This window comes from Mustela nigripes, chromosome 6 (genome assembly GCF_022355385.1).
Source record: "Mustela nigripes isolate SB6536 chromosome 6, MUSNIG.SB6536, whole genome shotgun sequence".
Taxonomy (NCBI): Eukaryota; Metazoa; Chordata; class Mammalia; order Carnivora; family Mustelidae; genus Mustela; species Mustela nigripes.
In genome coordinates this window covers 40263375-40285962 of record NC_081562.1, presented here as the reverse complement: position 1 = coordinate 40285962, position 22588 = coordinate 40263375, and the positions used below count along the sequence as shown (strand labels likewise).

At 36.2% G+C, this 22588-nt stretch overlaps 1 protein-coding gene across 1 annotated transcript in view; it reads left to right on the top strand.

Moving 5' to 3' along the window:
* NAV3 (neuron navigator 3) overlaps positions 1-22588 on the top strand; it is a 371014-nt gene that overhangs the window by 282721 nt on the left and 65705 nt on the right. The window contains exons 17-22 of the mRNA XM_059402414.1: positions 789-830; positions 2241-2401; positions 8120-8308; positions 11525-11577; positions 18287-18310; positions 20781-20858. Of these exons, the coding sequence (XP_059258397.1) occupies positions 789-830; positions 2241-2401; positions 8120-8308; positions 11525-11577; positions 18287-18310; positions 20781-20858 (547 nt within the window). The remainder of the gene's footprint in view (positions 1-788; positions 831-2240; positions 2402-8119; positions 8309-11524; positions 11578-18286; positions 18311-20780; positions 20859-22588) is intronic.

Sequence of the window (22588 nt, the reverse complement as noted above, 5' to 3'; positions counted from 1 at the left end):
CAAATTCAAGTTAATTTTATTCTTTGGTTATTCACATGCCAGAAATTGTAACAGAAACCCCTAGACTTGTCCCACTTAGCTGATGACACTCTCTTCTATTTTTAGAGAGGCCATTTCTCATTTTCTCCAGACACAACCTTTCATCCCTTTCTATGGCCAGTTGAGAATTCTTTAAAATAGAGCCAGATAAAACTTAGAGCCTTTTAAATACCTAACTTCGAATTTCCAAAAGATGGCATAGATTAATTCTATTAAATATTTAAATAAATGGTGCCAGAAACATTACATTTCAAGCAGATATTTATTATATTTTTCTTCTCTAATATACAAATGGATATATCTGCCTTTATTTTTATTAAAAATAATATGAATACAAAATTTAAGTATTAAGGTGTTTAATATCTCCTCTGCCCATTAGAAGTTATCACTTTAACTTAGGGAGAGCAGATCTATCCGATTTCTACCTATGATTCTCTTGCATTTGAAATCACAGTGGAAGTCTAGTCAGTTGCACACGGAAGCAAAAACCACCATAGCGGGACCTACAGGGGAATTATGTAAACAAATGACTTAGTCTACCTGCTCATAATCCTGTCACTAAATTATCACCGCACATGTTAAAACAGTAGACCTCTGGTCACTTTGGTTGGCCTTTTCCAATAAGTTAAGCATCAAATATGTGTGACAAAAATTTTATTTTGTGAAGTTTAGAGAACCGTTTTTGTTGGATGTGTAATTTGGAGGTTTTGTTTGCATTATGTCCTTAGGGGTTTTCTTTGTTTTAACAGCATGCAGCTTGACAGAAATACACTACCCAAAAAGGGACTAAGGTAGATATTTCTCTCAGCCCCATTGCTGCCTTTGTCTGTTGTTACGTAAACTTTGTGTGCTGTCTCTCTCCCTCTTTCTTTCTTTGTTTGCAATAAGGTATCTGCCATTGAGGATGGCATCAAATTTAATCCTAATGTTTTCTCTGGCCTGAGGAGTTGATGAGATAAGCCTCTGGTTAGAGATACCAGTAGAGGTCAAGACTACGTAAATTAAATCCAGTCTAATGTCATTATTTGGGGAGCAGCAATTTTTGGTAGATTTCAGAACTCACTTCTATAAATTAAAATAAAATTAACTTCCCTAACCTTTGCATCTTGGAGGCATATGCTTGCAAAACCTCGACCCATATAGTCTACAGATGTGGCCAGTTAATGTTGAAAGGTTGAAGGATTCTCTAATTTGAATCAAAGAAAATACATTCTCATCATCAGAGGACAAATACTATAATTAAGGTATGAATTTTTAAAGAATCCTTTTGGTAAAAACTCCGGAGTTTTCATTTCTGTTTTTCAGGAGTGCTAGCCCATTTAGATAGTGAATTAGTCTAGGATAACATAATAATCTCAAAGTCATCATTCAGTTCATCATAAAAACTAAAATGAAAATTTAATCCATGGCCTTCCTTTACTATACAATTTAATCTGCGGAGAGGATAGAAAATGAATGACTAATAGAGGTATAACACATATGAACTTAATGAGTCAACTGTTCTTCGATGTTAAGAATTTATTTACTCTGGTGAAAATGAGCACTGGCCAAATAGGTCTTTCCCTGTTACCCTTTTTCTCGCCAGTCCCTTCATAATAGGAAACAGCTTGCAATTATTCCATTTCAAGATTTTGTTCCAGAAATTCATTTTCTACTAAAGTGAGCCCATTTTTCCCCCTTTTTAAAGAAAAAAATCTAGACATGATGTCAAGTGCCATTTTAACCAAATAAATGTGGTATTTTTTAATGTTTTCCTTTTTTTTTTTTTCCAAAAAAGATCTGTCAATTTGTGTTCCATTTCCTATGCCTTTCTGTGGCCATCACCCCAGTTCCCTTGGCTCCTGGCCTAGCCCTGTCTACCATATTTAGTCTGTGCTTTCACCATCTTCACATCCTTCCAAGCACTGTGCTTTTGAGTCCCTCTCAATTAACTTGGCTGTCTGCTCATTGCTTATGATTTTCAACTACATATCTCACAGAAGCATAATTTTCCTTTCAAAATCTTTTATTTTTTTTCCCCCTGTGAGATTCACACAGATGGTGTCAGATCATCTGGAAGAACTAAGCAATTATAATTAGATTCAATCTGTTTGAGAATGTTGTTCAGTCTGAATAGTAAGCTCCTCTCGATTGTTTCCTTGTCCTGGTATTGCCTTGCCCCCGTAGATGTGCTTCAGTGTCTGAGCTGTGCTGTTTTGCAGATACACCCCGTCGTCTCGGCAGGCCAACCAAGAAGAGGGCAAAGAGTGGCTGCGCTCGCATTCCACCGGAGGGCTGCAGGATGCTGGCAACCAGTCCCCTCTGCTCTCCCCTTCCGCCATGTCATCTTCTGCCACGGGAAAATACCACTTTTCCAACTTGGGTAAAATATTCTGAACACCATTTCATCTTGTTTCTTTGACCATCTGCCCTCACAGGAGCACTGCGATCTCTACGCAAAACATGTTATAAAACATATTCACTTAAGGAAAAGATAAAGACACCTTAAGAGTCCCTTTTATTTGTTTGATGGCTGGCTAGTCACAAAACACTTTCTAAAGGTTATGCAGCTTATTGTTGGTGACAATGAGCAACGACTTGACATTGGTACGACGGCTGTGATTTTACAGTCTAGGATCCAGAGGCACAGAGCGGTCATTTCACTCACAAAAAGGTCTCACCATTCATAAGAGGCAGAGGCAGGAATTGATCCCAGAACACCTGACTTCAAGCTTAGGGGTTTTTTTCAGAGTCCTCTTAAAAAACAGTAAAACATCTCCTTGTTTTTTGCTTAAAAACAAGCAAGTTTGCTTGTTTTTAAAGACATTTAAGAAAAAACATTTGCTTAATTTTTTTAAAATCCTTGACAAAATTTATCATACTGTTATAGAAAAACAAACTATAAAATAATTAAGAAGAAGGAAAAAGTAACTCCATGACTTTAAGATCACTTTTTTACAGGTAATCAAAATGAATAGAATTTCAAACCTCTCGTTAAAATGAATATGAATATTCCCTGTGAATGTTTTTTGATAAGTACAAGGAAAAAAAGTGACAAATTTAGCCATTGCATTACTTTGTACTTAGCATCATTTGTATGAAGTGTAAAATCATTTGTATAAATGTCACAGAAAACACAGGGAAGAGTGACAAAGTAATGAAAGAAGTCTAAACATGCCAGTTCTAATTTAATAGACCCAATGCTTTTAAAATTAGATTTCTATTCTATAAAATCACATATGAAGTAGTCTCATTATTATAATAATTATCATTATTTTGCTCCAACCATTTTTCTAGTAATGGACCCACCAGTTGTCCAAATTCTTGAATAGTTTGGGCTTTTCAACTTTTTCAATCCTATAGGACACTCACAGCTCTTTGTTTTCTCTTGTAATTTTTCCTGCTTTACAGAATAAAGCTTTGGCAATAGAAAACAATTATTTTGGTCATGGGTCCATATGAGCTAATGAATTCCTATTAAATACCAAGATTTTGCTGCTACACCTTCACAGGGAGACACTTATTTGCCTCATAATGAAAACAGATAGTATAGCCTTTACTTATAATTGTAATTATAAAACATAGCAAGAAGCTTAAAATTTTAACTTCAAAAACTAAATTGAAAATGTTTTTTATAAACTCATAAGAATATGAAATTAACTCTAATTTTATGCAACATCTGAAATAAAACCCAACTACTTGGAATGATGAGTTTGCTAGATACCCTCTGTCTCCTGTCAATCTTTTCAATACATGACATTAATTTGACTAACTGAATTCGTACCCCCACTATTTTATCATTTATATTGTTTTGATTAAATCCATGTGTTCCATTATTATTTGGAAAAAAAAATGCTCACCACTTACTATGTCTGACCTTGGCAAAGTCAATTTCCTCATCTGTGAAATGGATCCAAAATATCTAGGTTTTATTATGGGGGACTGATTTATGTGTACCAAGACTGATTTATGTGTACCAAGAGAGTATAAGACTTAAAAGACCTTGTTACCTCATCATTTTTATCAGAAACCATGCTTTATGTTATCAGAAAATAGCAGTGTAATTCAAATTCGTCTTACTGCCTCTACCATCATTATCAACATTTTTACCCATTGGGACTTAGAGAGGAAGACCTTCCCATATATGTCAACACTTTCTCATGTGCCCATCCAAATTTTATAAGCATACATGGCTTAAAATCAGGTGTTCTGAGGTCTATATGCTGTGTTATTTTAAAGAAAAAATGACCCGTTTTAAAAACATGAAATTTATTTTTTGTTGCAGGGTACCTGGGTGGCTCATTTGGGCATCAGACTCTTGGCTTCAGCTTAGGTCATGACCTCAGGGTCATGAAATCAAGACCTGTATGGGGCTCCACACCCAGCACAGAGTCTGCTTAGGATTCTCTCTCCCTCTCCCTGTGCCCCTCCCCTCGCCCATGTGCTAGCTTTCTCTCTCTCAAATAAATCTTAAAAAAAAAAAAAAAAAACCTTTTATTGATTTCCAGACCACCTGAATTTATATTTACTAGGTAAGACAGTGGGTACTATTAAAATGTAATCATAACTAAAGATTATTTTATTATTAAATTTAAAAAATGTATCATGGAATTTTTTAATGAGTATGGATAGCATTGTCTTCCAGTTCACTTTGGTCATCATTTGTCTTCAATTTGATCATTATCTCTTCTGAATGATCAGCAAGTGATTACTTAGTAGCAATTAAAATACCTGTGTTTTCTTCATCCTTTTTCCATATTAAAATATTTTAATACATAAAATTTTTAGAAATATTACTGTAAAAAGTCCTATATAATGAACAGAAATCTAAGATCACTTCAGTTACCTCATTATTGGTAGAGTAATATGAGTAAGCTGTGGTTTGTGTGTAGTTCTTGGTGTAGGTATGATCCCTGTAATAGAAACCATTCTACTCAAGAAAGCAAATCAGAACATAACTTGTGTAAACAAAATACATTTTTGTTTGAAATTTTGTTTACTGTTGGCCATAGTCTTTGTGAGGCATCTTATAACTGCCTGATACTTATTGTCATATTCCCACGAGTGACAGTTCCTCAGTCTCATTTTCTCCTTGCTGTAAGGGATAGTAGGAAGAAGTATTACTGTCAGCCGCTCACCTAGGAGTTCTATATATTTGTTGGCTCCTCTTGCATACAGAGTATTGTTTAAACAACTTTATGGAGAAATTTCTATGCTTTTGTGTTCACGGGTTCCTCTACCTTGAGTGCCCTCCTACTCCTCTCTCATATTTACCTTTTAAGCTATTGAGAATTGACCCTCTTCTTCTATATTCATGAAAGTACAGAATCTCAGAGACAGGAGACACCTACCTCTGGTTCAACTATTCAACTACTAGTTAAATACTTATGATAGCTCTAGCTTCTTCCCTAAACCCACCCATGACAGAAACTACTGAATCTAGATATATCACACTTTGAACTTCCTCTTTAAAAAAAAAATCAAATAAAATTTTCTTGAGTTGCTACCTAGTTTCTCTCATTTTTAGAAATTTTGCTGTGTCTCTAAGCTTTGAATGAGTCCAGAGGTTATTTATTCTGCTGTTTCAAAAAATTGTAATTCATGTTGAAACTGAAGGGCAGAGATTGAGACATTTGCCTGAAGCAAATGGAAAGCAAAGCCAGTATAGAATCCCTGTGCCAATTTGTGTACCATTGCAGAAATTCTTTTTGTCCATCATATTTTCATCCTCTGTTGTATAATTTTTCTTGGTTTACTTACATATTAATTTTTGTTCCTTTCAGTCACCACTGCTAGGGGCATGCCATATATATCTTTCTATTCAACCACTGACCCCAAAAACAGAACTGTCATAGACATTAACATAACTGAACATTCTTAAATAGCATGGGTGTAGTTTCAGTGGAGAAGCTATCAAAACTGTTTGTAAATGCAAACTCTTCACTTTAAAAATTCACCCTAATGGGGCCCCTGGGTGGCTAAGTAGGATAAGCCTCTGCCTTTGGCTCAGGTCATGATCTCAGGGTCATGGGATTGAGCCCTGCATCAGGCTCTCTGCTCAGCAGGGAGCCTGTTCCCAACCCCCGCCCCCCACCTGCTGCTCTGCCTACTTGTGATCTCTCTCTCTCTGTCAAAAAAAAAAAAAAAAAAAATCACCCTAATCCTCATTATCTCTTGGATGATTTAAGTCACATGTTTTGAAATTATAAAAGGACAATTTACTTGGATAGCTCTGCAACCATTATGCAAAGCCAAATAGTGAGTGAAATGACCTTCTAACTTCTAGATACATATTAACATAATACATTTACAAATGTGTTGAATACTCCATTCATTTAGCAAAGAGACAGTCCATACTGTGGACATAGAATAGGATGATTTACTCTAATCCAGACGCTCTAAACATAAACATCCAAGTCTAGAATGTCCTTCGGTATATCTTCTGGCAGTTGGTTAGCAATCAAATTGAACCATTCAATGCTGGCTGATGGAATGTACCTGAAAGATGTCTCTCTCCCTCCCTCCCACTCTCTCCCCTCGCTCACTCTCTCTCTCTCTCTCACTCTCCCTCTCTTCTCTCTCTCTGTCTCTCTCTCCACCCTCTGCCTCTCTCTCTCCCTTCCTCTCCTCACTCGCCCTCTTTCCCATCTCTCCCCTCTCCCCCCTCCCTCTCTCTCTTCCTCACCCTCCCTTCTTTTCTTCTTTCTTTCCTTCCTTCAGGGTTTTCTTTTTTCCAACAGATTGTACACTTTGCACATCCACAATTTCTTTCATCTTTTATTGTATTTCATATATGCACACACAGATATAATTCTAAATCTTTTATTTCTTTCCTTTTTCTTGTCCTTTTTTTTTTTATTCCAATCCACAACCACTCTATCAGAGTGTTGTTCCGTGCATGAATTCATCAAAACCTATAAAACATCCAGCATAGTGTCTGGAAAATAGAAGATATTCCCTTTCATTTGCCTCTCAGTGTATATGCCTCTTACTTTACATTATTTTGAAAGCCAGTCATTATATTAAAAAGAAATGTAATTCCCATGTCAAAGAAAAAAATAGCAAAATTTGAAATGATAATCAGTCATTCTAAACCAGTGACGTGAGTTCCCTAAGTTTTTCAAAGTACCCACAGGTTTTGTGATGGGATAAGTGGTTCCTGTCTCCCACCTCACATTTTCGTAACAACTTACTTTTCTTAAATATGAACATTTGTGATAAATATCTTTCTCAATTTTGTGCTTTGCTTTTGTTCCACATTTTAAGATGGTATTGCTTCTGAAGCAGGTGTACTTTCGGTCAACCACATCTTTCTTTAAATTCATAATTATCAGTTGGCATAAAAAGCTGAGTGTTATTAGAACTCTTTGGCAATGAACCCTAAGTAAATAAATTCTTGTTTCAAATTATGAACATGAGATACTGTTTGGGAAATATAACAGGTTTGTGACATTAGACAGGCTTCCCTCTGGACTCTGGTCTTAGATGCAGTGGAAGAGTTCAGTGTGATTAAACTGATGATAAGCTATAAACCACATATTACATTTCATTTAAAGAAAAATTTCATATTCTTCTTTTATAACTAACTCTGATAATAATGATGGTACTGACCATGGACTTACATAAATTCAGAACTCAGAATGATGAAAGTCTTTGTCTGGAAGCTTCAAAAGCGTCTTCGTGGGACATTTAGGTTTCTTTTGTTTTCTTTTCAATTTTGTTTTTTTCCATTAAAGAGGTGTATTCTTCTTGAAAAGAAACCTACAGAGCCTACGCAGGCAATCTTTTCTTCATAATCTCCAGCAGGATATACCATGCTGTTGTATTTCTAGCATGAACAAAAGAGGTTGCTTGGCAGCTTTGTTTAATATTGCTTTAGAAATTGACATACTGCTGGCCTTGAAAATGTTAGAGAAAAAAGGGACTCTCCTGAAACTGTTATTGAACATTTCAGGGGCAGACTGTCAGCCTGCCTTCAATAGAGACACCCATTAAATTCACGTTTCCGTAGAATTGGGATCACATTCTCACTTTCCAGCAGCCAACTGTTTTCATCATCCAAGCCCCAGAATAATGAGTCTATGTGTGCTTTGTTTTTCAGTGAGCCCAACCAATCTGTCTCAATTTAACCTTCCTGGGCCCAGCATGATGCGTTCAAATAGCATCCCAGCCCAAGACTCTTCCTTCGATCTCTACGATGACTCCCAGCTTTGTGGGAGTGCCACGTCTCTGGAAGAAAGGCCACGTGCCATCAGTCATTCAGGCTCATTCCGAGACAGCATGGAAGAAGGTAGGCGTAGGGGGAAATAAAGATGGAGTTCCTTTATTTAACTCAGAGATGAAAACTGTCACATCAGTTGCCATTACAAGGATTCCTGAAGAGTAAATAAATGAGTTAAGTGTAACTCTCATTTAGGGAGCCCTGAAGCTTGAGGAGGTTTTAATCTGCATTACCTTCTGTTTCTTTATGCATTTGGAAATGTGCCAGAAATTGTGTAGATTAATACTTGGTTATATAACAGTTCAGAACAAATTTGGTGTTCTCATACTACCACACATTGCCAGCTTGTATTCTCAGAAACTCCCTCTGGTGTTGGTTCTTGTTATATCATAATAGAATTCATATCATGTCTACTTTTTGTCTTCTAAGTTTCATTTTCTTATCCAATGTAATAAGGTTCTATGTGAATACTTTCTAATAGTTCTATTCAAAAAACTCAGGAGACAATTGATGTTCAAAGGTATGTAATTTTTTTTAACTACATAACTGCAGGTGTGAAATTTGATAATTAATATTTGAGAGATTTTCCTCTTTGATTTAATGAATGATTTTTAAAAGTATCCATAATGAAAAATTGTGGCAACACATACTATAAAGCATATCAGCTAAGAATAAAATAAAGGTAAACATAAAAGTTTAAATTGATCAGAATAAAATCAGACATTTTTATCTTTGGGGTAAATACCTAGGAGTACAATTGCTTGCCCTCTGCAAGGATGTAGATAAAACTAGATGAAGCTAAGCAAAATAAGCCAATCGAAGGAAGATAATTATCACAGGATCTCACTCATATGTGGAATTTTAGAAACAAACCAGAGGAGCATAGGAGAAGGGCGGGAAAAATAAAACAAGACATAATCAGAGAGGGAGGAAAACCACAAGAGACTTTTAACCATGGGAAACAAACAGAGCTGCTGAAGGGAATGGGGTAACTGGGTGAGGGGCATTAAGGAGGGCACGTCGTGTGATGAGCACTGGGTGTTATATACAACTGAAGTATCACTGACCTCTACCACTGAAACTAATAATACATTATATATTAATTGAATTTAAATTAAATTAAATTAAATTTTAAAAAAGAACAAAACCAATATAAAATCAGCCAACTATCCTAGTCTTTAATGATTATATATAAAAGAAAGGACTCCAGATCCTGAAATATATCGAGTTGTAAGCCTCTGTTCATCCATTTATTTGTGGTCTGAACTTCGGCCAATTTCTTAACTTTATCAGTCAGTGCTAATTCCTGCATCTGTAATCTCACAGATTTGTCATGAAAATGAAATGAGGGAGTAGTTCTGTTCCTTTCTCTTTCTCCTTCCTACTTTCTTAAAGGCTCTTCCGATTCAAAGTCTAGATAACTATGAGCATTGATTTTATGCTTTCTGGCCACTACTGTCCATTTAATCTGCTGACACTAAATCAGTTGACCATCATTGCCACTACCTTTGGGGACATTAACTGAATGATGGAGTTCATCGTGACAGTAGATTACACCCTGGGAGTCTCCTGATTGTGGCAGACTAGATGGACCAAATTGAACTAATTGGAAATGTAAAGTCATTGCTTTTTTGAGATGGTTCTATCACTCTCTTCACAGACTGGCATCTTATAATACCATAAAAATAATTTGCTGTGCATACTGATGGCTCTTCTAGAGTGCCTCATTTACAGATGGAATGCTCTTCATATGCTTGGGAAAGTCTGGCCTTCTGTGTATGAGGTTTAAATAATCTCAATTACTGAACACCAGTCTGAGTGGGCAAGATGGCTTTCAGATGCCCATACACTGAACACTGACCTATTTTAATTCTTACATTGTGGTCTACAATCAAGGGATTATTGAACTAGTGAGGTGGAAGTGGCTTTACTGATGCCCTCTCTGCTCAATGATAACTGTGAAGATAAAGAAACAGCCACACAGTAGGAGGTTTAGACCCCTAAATAACAAGTAGCAGCAACAGAGCAGAATTAAGATCTCCCGATTCATTGTCCACCTGCCTTCTGCACACCGTGCCAAAAATCTTAGTGCATTCTGGTGCATACTTAGTGCATACTGTTGTTGGAGGTTGAAAGAATGTGGAATTGTATTTGTATTGTGTTCTTTAGATGACTAACATTTTGCCCACCTCACAGAGTGGTGACAGTTGCTTGAGCGAGATATCTGGGAGCTGTCCTTCATTGCTCTTTTGACCACATGTTTATATGAGTGAAGTCAGTTTTAAAGAGGTTCTTCCTGGAGTCCCTCAAATTCATCTCTATTTTGAGACCCACTGCCACAATCCTACCTTTGTAGTACCAGAGAGTATTTTTTACTCTATTGCAATTATCTTCTTAGTTGTATACCTTTCTACTTTTCTTTTTAAGCTCCTAGGATTGTGTCATCATTTTTATAGTGCCACAAACGAGGAAGGGCCTGTCACATTGGGTGGGCCCAACTAATGTTTGTTGAATGGATGAATATTCAGAAATAACTTTACCCCACAGTGAAAAGAGGAAGGACTTTTCTACAAATATAATTAAGCACACTTTTACCACCCATTGGGCTTCATACATCAGATGTGCAGAAATATAAAACAGTCTATCAATTGTTTAAAATGGTATTTTGGTATACCTCAGTAAAAGACAGTATGCAATTTCCATTCTTAATTTCAGTGAGACACTACCTTGAAATAAGCATTTTTTTCTATGATTAGAAGTACAAAAGAAACAATAATTTTCCATTTAAAAGAGTGTAATCAACTCATCACAGATAATGTTGAAATAGCAAGTTCAATAAAATGCTTATTCCCCTGAAAGCATACAGTGAAAACAGTGAAAATGGATCTCTGTTGTATAAAAATGAAATAAATAAAACACATAAAGTTTTTTTTTAAGTTTAAAAGTTTTTGGCAACTTTATTTTAGATTTCCACTATTTTCTGGTTATTTATTCTGTGGACGTTTACTATAACTTTAAATAAACCCAGTCTTCTCAAAGGGCTTGTGTTTGTCCAATCCTGTCTAACGTGATGAAGGAAGTATTTTAGGGGGACAGGTGTGGGACCTTCCCATGTCTCAACAATTTGACCTCAAAAAAAATAACAGCAGAATTGCCCTCCGATTCTTAGATCTAGCTGTTACTATTTTACTCCCCCGCCTCCCTATTCTCCGCTCTCCAGCAAAGACCTGCTGGTTCTGAGCTGACTTCATTATATCACCTCTTGTTCTTTTTTGCTTTTTCCAGTTCATGGTTCTTCATTATCACTGGTCTCCAGCACTTCTTCTCTTTACTCAACAGTAAGTATCCGCTGTGAAAAGAAAGCTTCTACTGTTTCCAAGCACACAGATGATTCAGTAGATTGATATTGACACAGAAGTTACACGGTGAGATAAGGGTGTGTTCTGAGTGACCTCATACCCCATCCACGGACAGGTGCCGCTGGGCCAGCCCCTCTTTGGCCCTCTTAGATATGCCTTCACTTGACTTTTGTGTGCTTAGGAAAATCAGTGAGTGCATGAAAAACTGAATCTCGTAAAACCTATTGGGGTATGTCTGGGAATCCCTGAACCCATGTACTGGGCTATACCATAAATTTATGATATTGACTAGTTTTCCTTGTTCAGATCTCTGAGCCATGACTGGTGACGGTCCTATGGTATTTTCTCTATAAGAGTGATGTCTATTTATTTATTTTAAAGATTTTTTTTATTTGTCAGAGAGAGAGAGAGCACAAACAGGGGGAGCAGCGAGCAGAAGGAGAGGCAGGTTCCCCACTGAGCAAGGAGCCTGAAGCAGGACTCGATCCCAGGACCCTGGGATCATGGACTAAGCCGAAGGCAGATGTTTAACTGACTAAGCCACCCAGGCATCCCAAGAGTGAGATCTATTTAGTTTACTGAATTTCACTGGGACTTGAGCAGTGAATAATCCTAAATCCAGTACTGAAACGTTCATAAAAAGTTCAGTCTTTGCTGTTACTGATCAATTAAGCGTGATGGGCAATACTAATTGTTTTACTCATTTCATTAGGTTTCAATGTTAGGGCCCTCCTTTTAGAAACTCATCTTGCATAGTTACTGCTTTGGATAGTTACTCAAGATCAGACTACTGTTGGGAGAGACAGTATTTTTCACATCATTTCTCCTTTTAATTTGCCAATTACACTCTATAAATGAAAAAATCACTATTGTTATTTAAATTTACTGCTTTGGCAAATGGATAAGAAGTGAGAAAGGTGAAATGTTTTGGAAAAAAACAGATAAAAGAAATACATTAACACTGAGTGTCCCTCCTAATTGGCCCAATGCCCCTGCTTGTTGCGGGATGTGCTCGGACTTAAACCATTGTGGTTGAATCTATGCTTAACATCAAAAGATGCAGCATGAGGGGTGCCTGGGTGGCTCAGAGGGTGAAGCTTCAGCCTTCGGCTCAGGTCATGATCTCAGGGTCCTGGGATCAAGCTCCGTGTCGGGGTCCCCGCGCAGTGAGGGGTCTGCTTTCCCCTCTGCCTCTCCCCTCCACTCTTGCTCTTTCTCCCTCTCAAATGAGTAAATAATTTTCTTTTTAAAAAGATGCAGATTGATTAAATATTTTAAATATGTGCAAAAATAGTATTTGGATAAAATTACCTTCATTCAGCCTGAGAAAAACTCAAGAAGAAAAGGAGAATGGTTTAAGGGAAGACAAATGGCCAGTTAGTATGTAACCAGAGTCCACTAGAAAATTGTGTGATAATAAAAATGCTCTGTCTTGCACTAATACAGTAACCTCTGGCCATGTGTGGCTGTTGAGTATTTGCTGTGTCTCTGGTGTGATGAAGGAACTGAATTTTTAAGTTTCATTAATTTAACTTTCAGTAGGCACATGTGCCTAGTAGCTACTATATTGGATATTGCAGGTTTATAGGGAACAGAGAAGGGACATTTAAAAACTGTAGAAACTGTAAAAACCGTCTGACTCTTGGTTTTGGCTCTGGTCATCATCTCAGGATTGTGAGATCCAGCCCCACATTGGGTTCCATGCTGGGAATGGAGCCTTCTTGAGATTGTCTCTCTCCCTTGGGGCACCTGTGTGGCTCAATTATTAAGCGTCTGCCTTCTTCACAACCCCAGCGTCCTGGGATGGAGCCCAAATCGGGCTCTCTGCTCAGTGGGAAGCCTGCTCCTCCCTCTCCCACTCCATTTGTGTTCCCTCTCTCGCTGTGTCTCTCTCTGGCAAATAAATAAAAGTCTTAAGGGGTGCCTGGTTGGCTCAGTGGGTTAAGGCCTCTGCCTTCGGCTCAGGTCATGATCCCAGGACCTGGGATCGAGCCCCGAATCAGGCTCTCTGCTCAGCAGGGAGCCTGCTTCCTCCTCTTTCTGCCTGCCTCACTGACTACTTGTGATCTCTATCAAATAAATAAATAAAAATTCTTTAAAAAAAAAAGTCCTAAAAAATACATATATTTTCTCCCCCACCTAAATAAATAAATAAATAAGAGCAGATGTCAATCAGAAAGCATGAAAGAGAAATATTATAGTATCAGTATGATACAAAATGGAAACAGATTAAAATAAAGTGACTATATATGTATACGTTTATGCCAAAATTTAGAAATAAAAATACCCTTGTGTTATGTGTGAAAAGAATGGATTAGGTGATCAAGCCACATTAGAAGGTGATTTTTAGGATATTAGGGAATTCAAATAGTTGTACAGAACATGATAGAAATTATATTCTTGAGTTCATAAATAATCTAGAGTTAATTCAAATAAATGCGTATTTGGAGGACTGATAAAGAGAAAAATCAGAGATAATGAGGAGTCCTTTTGGCTTCTGTCCCCCATTATCATGCACTGAGATTCCACTGGCAATGAGAAAATATCTGTGAAAGTGCTTTTTAAACCATGAAGGCAAAAGGGAATTTTATCATTATTTTTCACGCCTATAAGGACTGGGGATCCAGATTCATTTGATTTGCATTCTTGCCTAACTCTATCAGCGGCTGTTGTGTGACATCAGGCAGGCTGCTAAGTGTCTCTGGACTATACCTGTGAAATAAAATTGGAAAACAACCGCCAGGCCTATCCCGTCTATCCCGTGGGTCTCACATAATTACTAGAGAAGACCAGGAATATTGTATACCATAATTATAAAAATTAATATTATAAATTAAAATTAATTATAAAAATGATAAGAAATAAATATTGTATACCATAAATTATAAAAATTATGGTGTCCTACATGGTTCTAAGAGCACTGTTTATATCAGAGTCTATGTGAATTGCATCTTTTGAAGTTCTGCAGTATATAGCTAATACACAACTGCATGGCGTGCCTTCATAAAATAATTTAAGTGTCTATGGGGAGAAAAAGTCCTTTTTTTTTTTTTTGGTTAAAAGAAGAATATTAGGCTCACGACTCCTGGCTGGCTCAGTCGGCTAGCATCTACCTTTGATTTAGGTCATGATCCCAGAGTCTTGGAATCAAGCCCACCAGGCTCCTTGCTCAGTGGGAAACCTGCTTCTCCCTCTGCCTGCCCCTCCCACTGCTTGTGGGCCCTCTCTCTTATACTGACAAATAAATAAATAAAATCTTTAAAAAAAAATTCTGAACTTAACAACATTCTAAATTGAAAAAAAAAAGAATATTAAGCTCTATCTGCTCTTATTAGGCAAAATTCTGTTTTTATGAACCATGAGTACAAACCTTGTTTACTCTAACATCATGTATATAGATTATAGAAGTATATATTTGCTGTATGTATTTCACTTAGAGATAATAAAACTAATAGCAATGGCTTGTTGCAAAGAACATTTACCTGTAAAGTCATCAGTCTAACAAATCTCATTGGAAGGACTCTCCCCCTGTAGATCTTTTAAAGCTTCTGTCATTAATGGTTCGGTAAATTTTCCAGAGTATCTTGTTATACAGTTGAGTATATCACCTTACAGAATTCTGAGCAGAAAGATTGCAGGAATTTGTATATTGGTTGGAAATCACAGGCCTAATTTCATCTCCCAAGTTGTTACCTTTGGCAAACTTAAGATGTGTGCTTGTGTTTAAATCCAAGCCAACACTGTGAAATCTGGAGCTTTTATCTAAAAATGCAAATTGCTAAATTCTTTTAATGTCATCAGAATATGGAGCAACACTGAGGTTAAATTCCTCCAGGTTTACCGTCACTTGGCATCACCCTCTTTAGATGTTGGCCTGTCTTCTCAGGCTGGTTCCTGCCTCTGCCACCTCTTCTTTTCTTCCTCAGTTTGGGTTCTTAGTTATGACTGTGCTGTTGTTTTTCTCATAGGAAAGACCTACTGCTTATTATCCATATCTCTATGAAAAGTGGGGAAAATAGGCTGAGGAAGGCTGTGTGATTTTTCTTTTTAATTCTAGAGCTCTTTTTTTATTCTTTATATTCCTGGCACTTTGATCCTTGCAGTAAATAGCTTCTTTCTGACTGATTATATACTAAACACTTTATTGAATCTGTTTTGTACTTGGAATCTAATTTATAGTAATAAGAGCAGGAGCTACATTTGGTTCATTAACATATTTCTTAATACACAGCTAATGCTGAAGGAAATTTTTTTTAGTAACTTTGAATGGGTTAATGAATGGCCAATTAATGGTTTATGGAATAAAGAATCATCTGATGTATTTTTATTTAGGCAAAATGTTTTATACTGTCTACCATCCTTCAGGACACTGAGCTTGGTTCAAAACCATCATTTAAAAGTGGCAAGTAATCACGTCCCATCATCATTAATCCCAAGCCTAAATCGCTGAAAGAAACATAATGTTAATATCCCGCCACACTGCTTCAGCTTGATGATAACACCTTACCTAGTATTAATAGCCACGGGGTATAAACAGAGGCAAAGATTAAGGAAAAAGATTATTCTGAAAACACAAGGACAAGAAAAGTCATTATTATATATAATACCTATAGAATTAATATATAATGGTTATGCTTATGGGTAGTATATATAACTTACTTGAGGCTATTTTAATGAGAAAATATATCTTCATAACTTTTTTGTTAAGTAGAATACATTGCTTTTTTTTAAACATACAAATTATTTATTATCAGTTTTACATAATCCTGGTAGGACTTGGAGCAGGATTTGGGCAGAATATAGTGGCAATAAACATGTGAAGTTCTAGGGAAAACAAATAGTCCCAGTTAATTGTACCATATGTCTTAAGACAAACAACTTCCAGCTTTCTTTGGCTTTAAGATGAAATTTCTATCTTAAAATGAGTTCTCTACTTCTGATTTAGAAACAAACTGTATCTAAGACCTTAAAATTATTAGAATTAAAAAAATTAAATCTTCCCTTAAAAATTAAAGTTGGGATGTAAAATATTCAAGTCTTACGATAGCATTGATTTTTCTTGATTTTTATTTTTTTTTTATTCTAAAGATTTTATTTATTTACTTGACAAAGAGAGATCACAAATAGTCAGAGAGGCAGGCAGAGAGAGAGAGAGGAGGAAGCAGGCTCCCTGCTGAGCAGAAAGCCCGATGCAGGGGCTCGATCCCAGGACCCTGAGATCATGACCTGAGCTGAAAGCAGAGGCTTAACCCACTGAGCCACCCTGGTGTACCTAGCATTGATTTTTAAAACAGTTTCCTTATAAAGGCTATTAGGATTCTACTGTTTAACTACTCTGTTATTTAAATACTATATTATTAACTATACATTATTTTTAAGAGTAGAGAAAATACAGGAAAGAGAACACTCAAGAAATACTTATGCATAAAAATATCTTTTTATTTATTTATTTTCCTTTGTTTTATTTTATGTTTTCTGTAGAAAAAAAAGGGGGGGTATAAAAAGTAGTTCAGGTACTTCTGCATCAATTAACCAGGCAATATCCCCAAAGGAGAGATATATGCATAAAAATATCTTTTTATTTATTTATTTTCCTCTGTTTTATTTTATATTTTCTGTAGAAAAAAAGGGGGTGGGGATAAAAAATAGTTCAGGTACTTCTGCATCAGTTAACCAGGAAATATCCCCAAGGGAGAGATAGGAGATAAGAGGTTTTTTGGTTTTTTTTGCTTTGAAATGGCTCAAGGGAACCGGCAGATTTGTAGTGTTCAGCGATATTTTCATTCTCCAGCTTTTTCCAGAGTAAGGGAGCTTCCCAAATGTAATGGTACACATAACTCATTTTCTGGCGTTTTGCAGCCCAGCACAAAGAAGAAAAACAGAACTAGGAATTTTCTGTAACTGAGTCCAAAACAGCCTGTGAGTTCCTCCAGCAGTCCTCATTGCCATAATGTGTATGACTCAAGATGTTTGCCAGCCACTTTTATCACCATCTTGACACTGGGCATTTTACTGTTTTGCTGACTTGCAGCTCAGTAAACTTAATGAATCATCATTAAAGACAGTGAAAGAAGATAGAAACTAATGAACTGCTTTTCTGTGGCTATCAGTAGAGGCCAATATGTTCTCTCCAGCTTTATTTGGCTTTTTTTTTTTTAATGATATATAAATCACAGAGTGAAATTAAGACTCCCAAGTCTCAGCTGAAGATCTCCCTAATATCATGGAGTGCATTTTCTATTATATGTCTGAAAAAAATCTGTCATTTCCTTTTTTAGAGTATAATTTTATAACTACTTTTGTTTTTGTTTCTTATAGACTGAATCTTAGAGTAACATTGTCTTTAATTCCAACTTTGCTTTTAAGGCATGTTATATATCCATGAATCAAATGACCTACATTTTCAATATACCATTTATATATAGGGAAGCATTAATTTGCAATACTAAAGGTTCCTATCATAATGATAATATAATAATACCATCATAATTATAATGTATAAATACAATATAAGTATCAGTCATTGATAATAATATAAAATAAGATGTATTTTACTATCATATGTATTTTACTAGTCTTATGTTGGGTCATAGTATCTTAATTATACAATGGAATGATTCATTTATACTTGTGGGACAAAATGACATTGGTTATTTATAGATGAATTTTTACCTTTTGTCTTTTACAGGCTGAAGAAAAAGCTCATTCAGAGGTAAAGTTTGTAGCATGCTTGTATTTGACCCTTTGTTTACATTTGTGATGAAATGAATGTTTCCACCACTGGAGGGCTCTATGATACAGTGGCATAGCTCTCCCGTGCTGCTGATGGAAGCAATGCTCTAGTTGTTAAATGGTTTTTGGTATTTACTCATAAAGAAAATGAAAGGAAGTTTTTAAAAGCAAGCCCTCCTCTCACGTTCTAGAATGGAGTTTGAGATCAACAACTAACAAATTGCCTGTAGTACTAAGCACTCATTGAATCTGCTGAATGAATGAATGTGTGGTCTTGCACGTTTATTGTAGTCTCCTTTCCCCAGCGCCTGTGAGATTAACTGCATAGGATTAATGAAACTGTTGAATCTTAGGCACCAGACCTCCACAGTAGAAGCTACCAGCATCCCAGCCCATCTGTTTCATGCCAGAATTTTTCTTCTCTAATAGCCACTTTATGTCTAGTGTGGTATATAGAACTAATCACACACATTTCACAAATACTTTGTTGCAATCATGTACGAATCAGATTGCAACCTGGAGAGAATATTCTTTTTATTTCCCTTTGTGAAATAATTGTCCTACCCAAGGAGAGCAGGACTTTAATTAGACCTTTATTCAGAATGTGGTAATGACTATTTGATTGGCTTACACTGAGGCAATCAGACCACAGAGAATATCAGTGTCTTGGTAGTAGCTTTTGCAAAGGAACTCCTTGCCTTACTTTGCTTTATGTAAAATTTATGCTGTGTTTAAAAATATCAAAATAGTATTGATTATAGCAATTTGATCTTTATAATTGCTATACAAAAAAGTGAATATGTTTAGGAAAAAAAAAAACCCTAGAGTATTTTATTTACATGGACAGGACAACACTTCTAATTTGGTTATAATATGGTTACTGAGGTATTCAAATGTTGCCTATTTGCCTGATTAGTACTTCTCTGACCTCGCCTTGTATCATTCCTCCCCTTAATGGGTCATGGTTTTTTAAAAATAGTTTACATTATTAAAAGGTTTCCAAGATCACATTGTAAAGGATCTTATAATAGATACTATTAATTTGAGAAAGGCTCTTTGGATTTGTATTGGTTTAAGATAAAATAGATGGTCTGTTTTCTGGGACTATAGGTGGTCATCATTCAAATATAAGTCAAGTCCTATTTGGGGCTAGTGTATCTCCTTTTAAAAAAACCAGGAACAAAATGGATTCACATTTGGTGAAATTATGTAAGTGTCCACAGTTTCTGCTTCCAGCTTAAAGTCCACAACTTTCTTTGAGTTCCTCAATGTTGACTGCCATTTCTTTTCCACAAAAGAGGGGGGAAGAAAAAAAGACAGTTAATGAACTATGTCAGGAATGCTCTTTCAAACTGAAACAGTATCCCAAAAGTCCACCCACGGCAACAGAGACTTCTTTTTGCAGAAATGAGAAGAATTAGAGTGCAATGTTTGGCATCTAAGTAACTAAGAACCTTTGAGACCAGAAGTCTACTTATAGACTTAGCCTCAGATGGTAGTCGATGCTTTACCCTTACTAATCTGTGTTCACATGTCTCAGCAACAGGAGGCATGCAGATTTATTTGCAGAAAGTGCTTATATTAACCATTTAAATGCGATATGAAATATTGCCTTTATTTGGTTCAATTTTATTTCACTGTGAACTTAGCTAAAGAGGAAGGCAACTAGCATATTTGTTTTGTTGGCTTATCTAATTATTTGAACAGTATTACTAAATTCCCCCTCAGTTTTAAACTGTAGGTAATCTATAAAGCATTTCTTCTCTGAATTAATAGTAACTCAATGCATAACAGGAATTATAATAAAGATTTGGGAAGGTTTCTCTGAGTGTTAGTCATTGAAACGCTACCTAATAAAATTATTTTCAAATATGGACTCAATATATCTGGAAATAAGCCAACTTTCAGTGACTCCAGGATAGTCTACAGCTTCTGGAAGTTGCCAAACTACAGAAAATTAAAATAAGCATGCATCAAAAAAACTGAAATTTTTTTTGCTAAAACTCCATGCTAAACACTATGCTAGAATATTCAGTACTTTTTGCTAAATGAGGACCTAGAAGAAATGTGTATGTGTATATTTAGTTTTTAAAAAGAAAATATTTTACTGCCTGAGCTTTATTATCACTAATTCCCAGAGCTAGAAAAATCAATAGAGAAAGTCAGCTGATTCTAGAGCCAGGAAAGTGGAACCATGGAGCAAGCAAGCATCCTTTAAGCATTTGAGTCCTAACCTTGAACATAGTCACTTACCTCTCCTGACACGTGGAATTCCACTGTTACTATATATTTAGCTAGTGCTCACATTTCTTTGGTTTTTCAGGAATTAGTACTGATACACTAATTAAGAGGTTGCATGAGCGAAATACAGTATTTACTTTCTTGGATTGAATTCTTAGTTTTAAGGAAAAATCTAGCTTATTGAACTGATCTTTTTAAATTACACTCAGCAAATCCACAAACTGCGGCGAGAACTGGTTGCCTCACAAGAAAAAGTTGCTACCCTCACATCTCAACTTTCAGCAAATGTAAGTCACTTTTGATTCTTTTTTTGATATATTAAAACAGATTTGTATGTAGTAAATGGGATAATTTTGCAAACTTTAAATGTCCCAAAACAGTCTTCAGTCACTCATATAAAGGTAAACTTTCCTGCACATTGAGTAAACCCTAATTGACATGGTTAATTTTTATTTCTTCTAAAGTTGGAAATATTAGTAACAGTTTCAAGAGCTATCTCTTTTCTTATGTCTTATTTTTATTACTCTCCTTAGATTTTTTTTTTTTTTTTCAAGCCACCATAGGGTTGGGGGTTGATAGCTATTAACTTTGGAAGATAAAAAATTCTATGTGCCCTGACTTCTTCAGTGCAATTTAGTTAAGCATCCAATTAAATCCCCCCCCCCAAAAAATAGGTTCAAATTTGGGTATCTGAGCAATACTGTAAATGAGAGATAGTTCTCTTAAAAATTTTGGCAGCCTTCTCACAACAGTTTGACCCATTGAGAATGGCAAAAAAAAAAATGCCAACAAAGACCATCAATAATATTAACATTTATTGGATATCTTTCAGTGTGCTAGGGAGTCCTGAGAACAGATGCAGAATAGTACAGGGGACCCTGTGGCATTGTGCCTGGTCCTAAGCAGTGTAGAGTCGGGAGCAGCAGTGAGGACTAAGGAAGCTCCTGCTGTTTTGCCATATGTCCTGCCACATCCCTTCAACATTAATCTGCTCAGTTGGATGGTGTAGCTTTGGGACCCTCATCTGCCTCACCAATCCCTGCTCTCCATTGAGGTTTTTCTACATCCTGGACAAAGCAGGACATAGCAAGAGAGAGCAGGTGTAGTCCCACAGGGTAGGACTTGATTAAGAGGGATTTTAAGGATAAAAAGTATGGTAAAATATAACTTCCACAGCATGTAAGGAAGTCATTTCCCTCACCGTAGATTCATTTTCACAGTGTGTTTGAAGGGGTTTTATCTTCTCAACTTTGGGAGAATCAGATTAATTTGGGATTGTGTGTATTTATTTTTATAGATGTTGTCGGGGGATTGTTAAAACTCAGAGTTTTAGAGAATTTGGGGGCAATACTGGAAGAGAACGGAATTATTTAAGCTATAGTTTACATATAAGAATAAGTCTTAAATAGTTCAGAAGCAGCTATAAATTTTATACTAGAGGCTGGATGAATAATAGTTTAAAATACTCTGTCTGGGCTCCTGAATCTTTACCAAGAGGACATATGATAGTGTAAATGTCAAATGTAAGTGTCAAAAACACACTGGGTTGGGTTTATCTTTTATGAGGAAGGCTCAGTGACAGGCCCTATGCCTTGGATAACCAAGATATTTGTAGATGTCTTTAATGATTCATCAGGATTTTACTTTATTGTGTAAATGTCTCTCGCCTGAATTTATATACGCAGGTCTTAGCATAATAAACATCCTCTCTACATTATGGAATTGGGGCTTTTCTAGTATTTTTAAAGTGTTGCCGTTTAAAAAGCATTACATGCATATGGTATTAAAAGGGAAAACTGAAACTAAAAAAAGTATATAATAAAAAATATAGGGCGCCTGGGTGGCTCAGTGGGTTAAGCCGCTGCCTTCGGCTCAGGTCATGATCTCAGGGTCCTGGGATCGAGCCCCTGCATCGGGCTTTCTGCTCGGCAGGGAGCCTGCTTCCTCCTCTCTCTCTCTCTGCCTGCCTCTCTGCCTGCTTGTGATCTCTGTCTGTCAAATAAATAAATAAAATCTT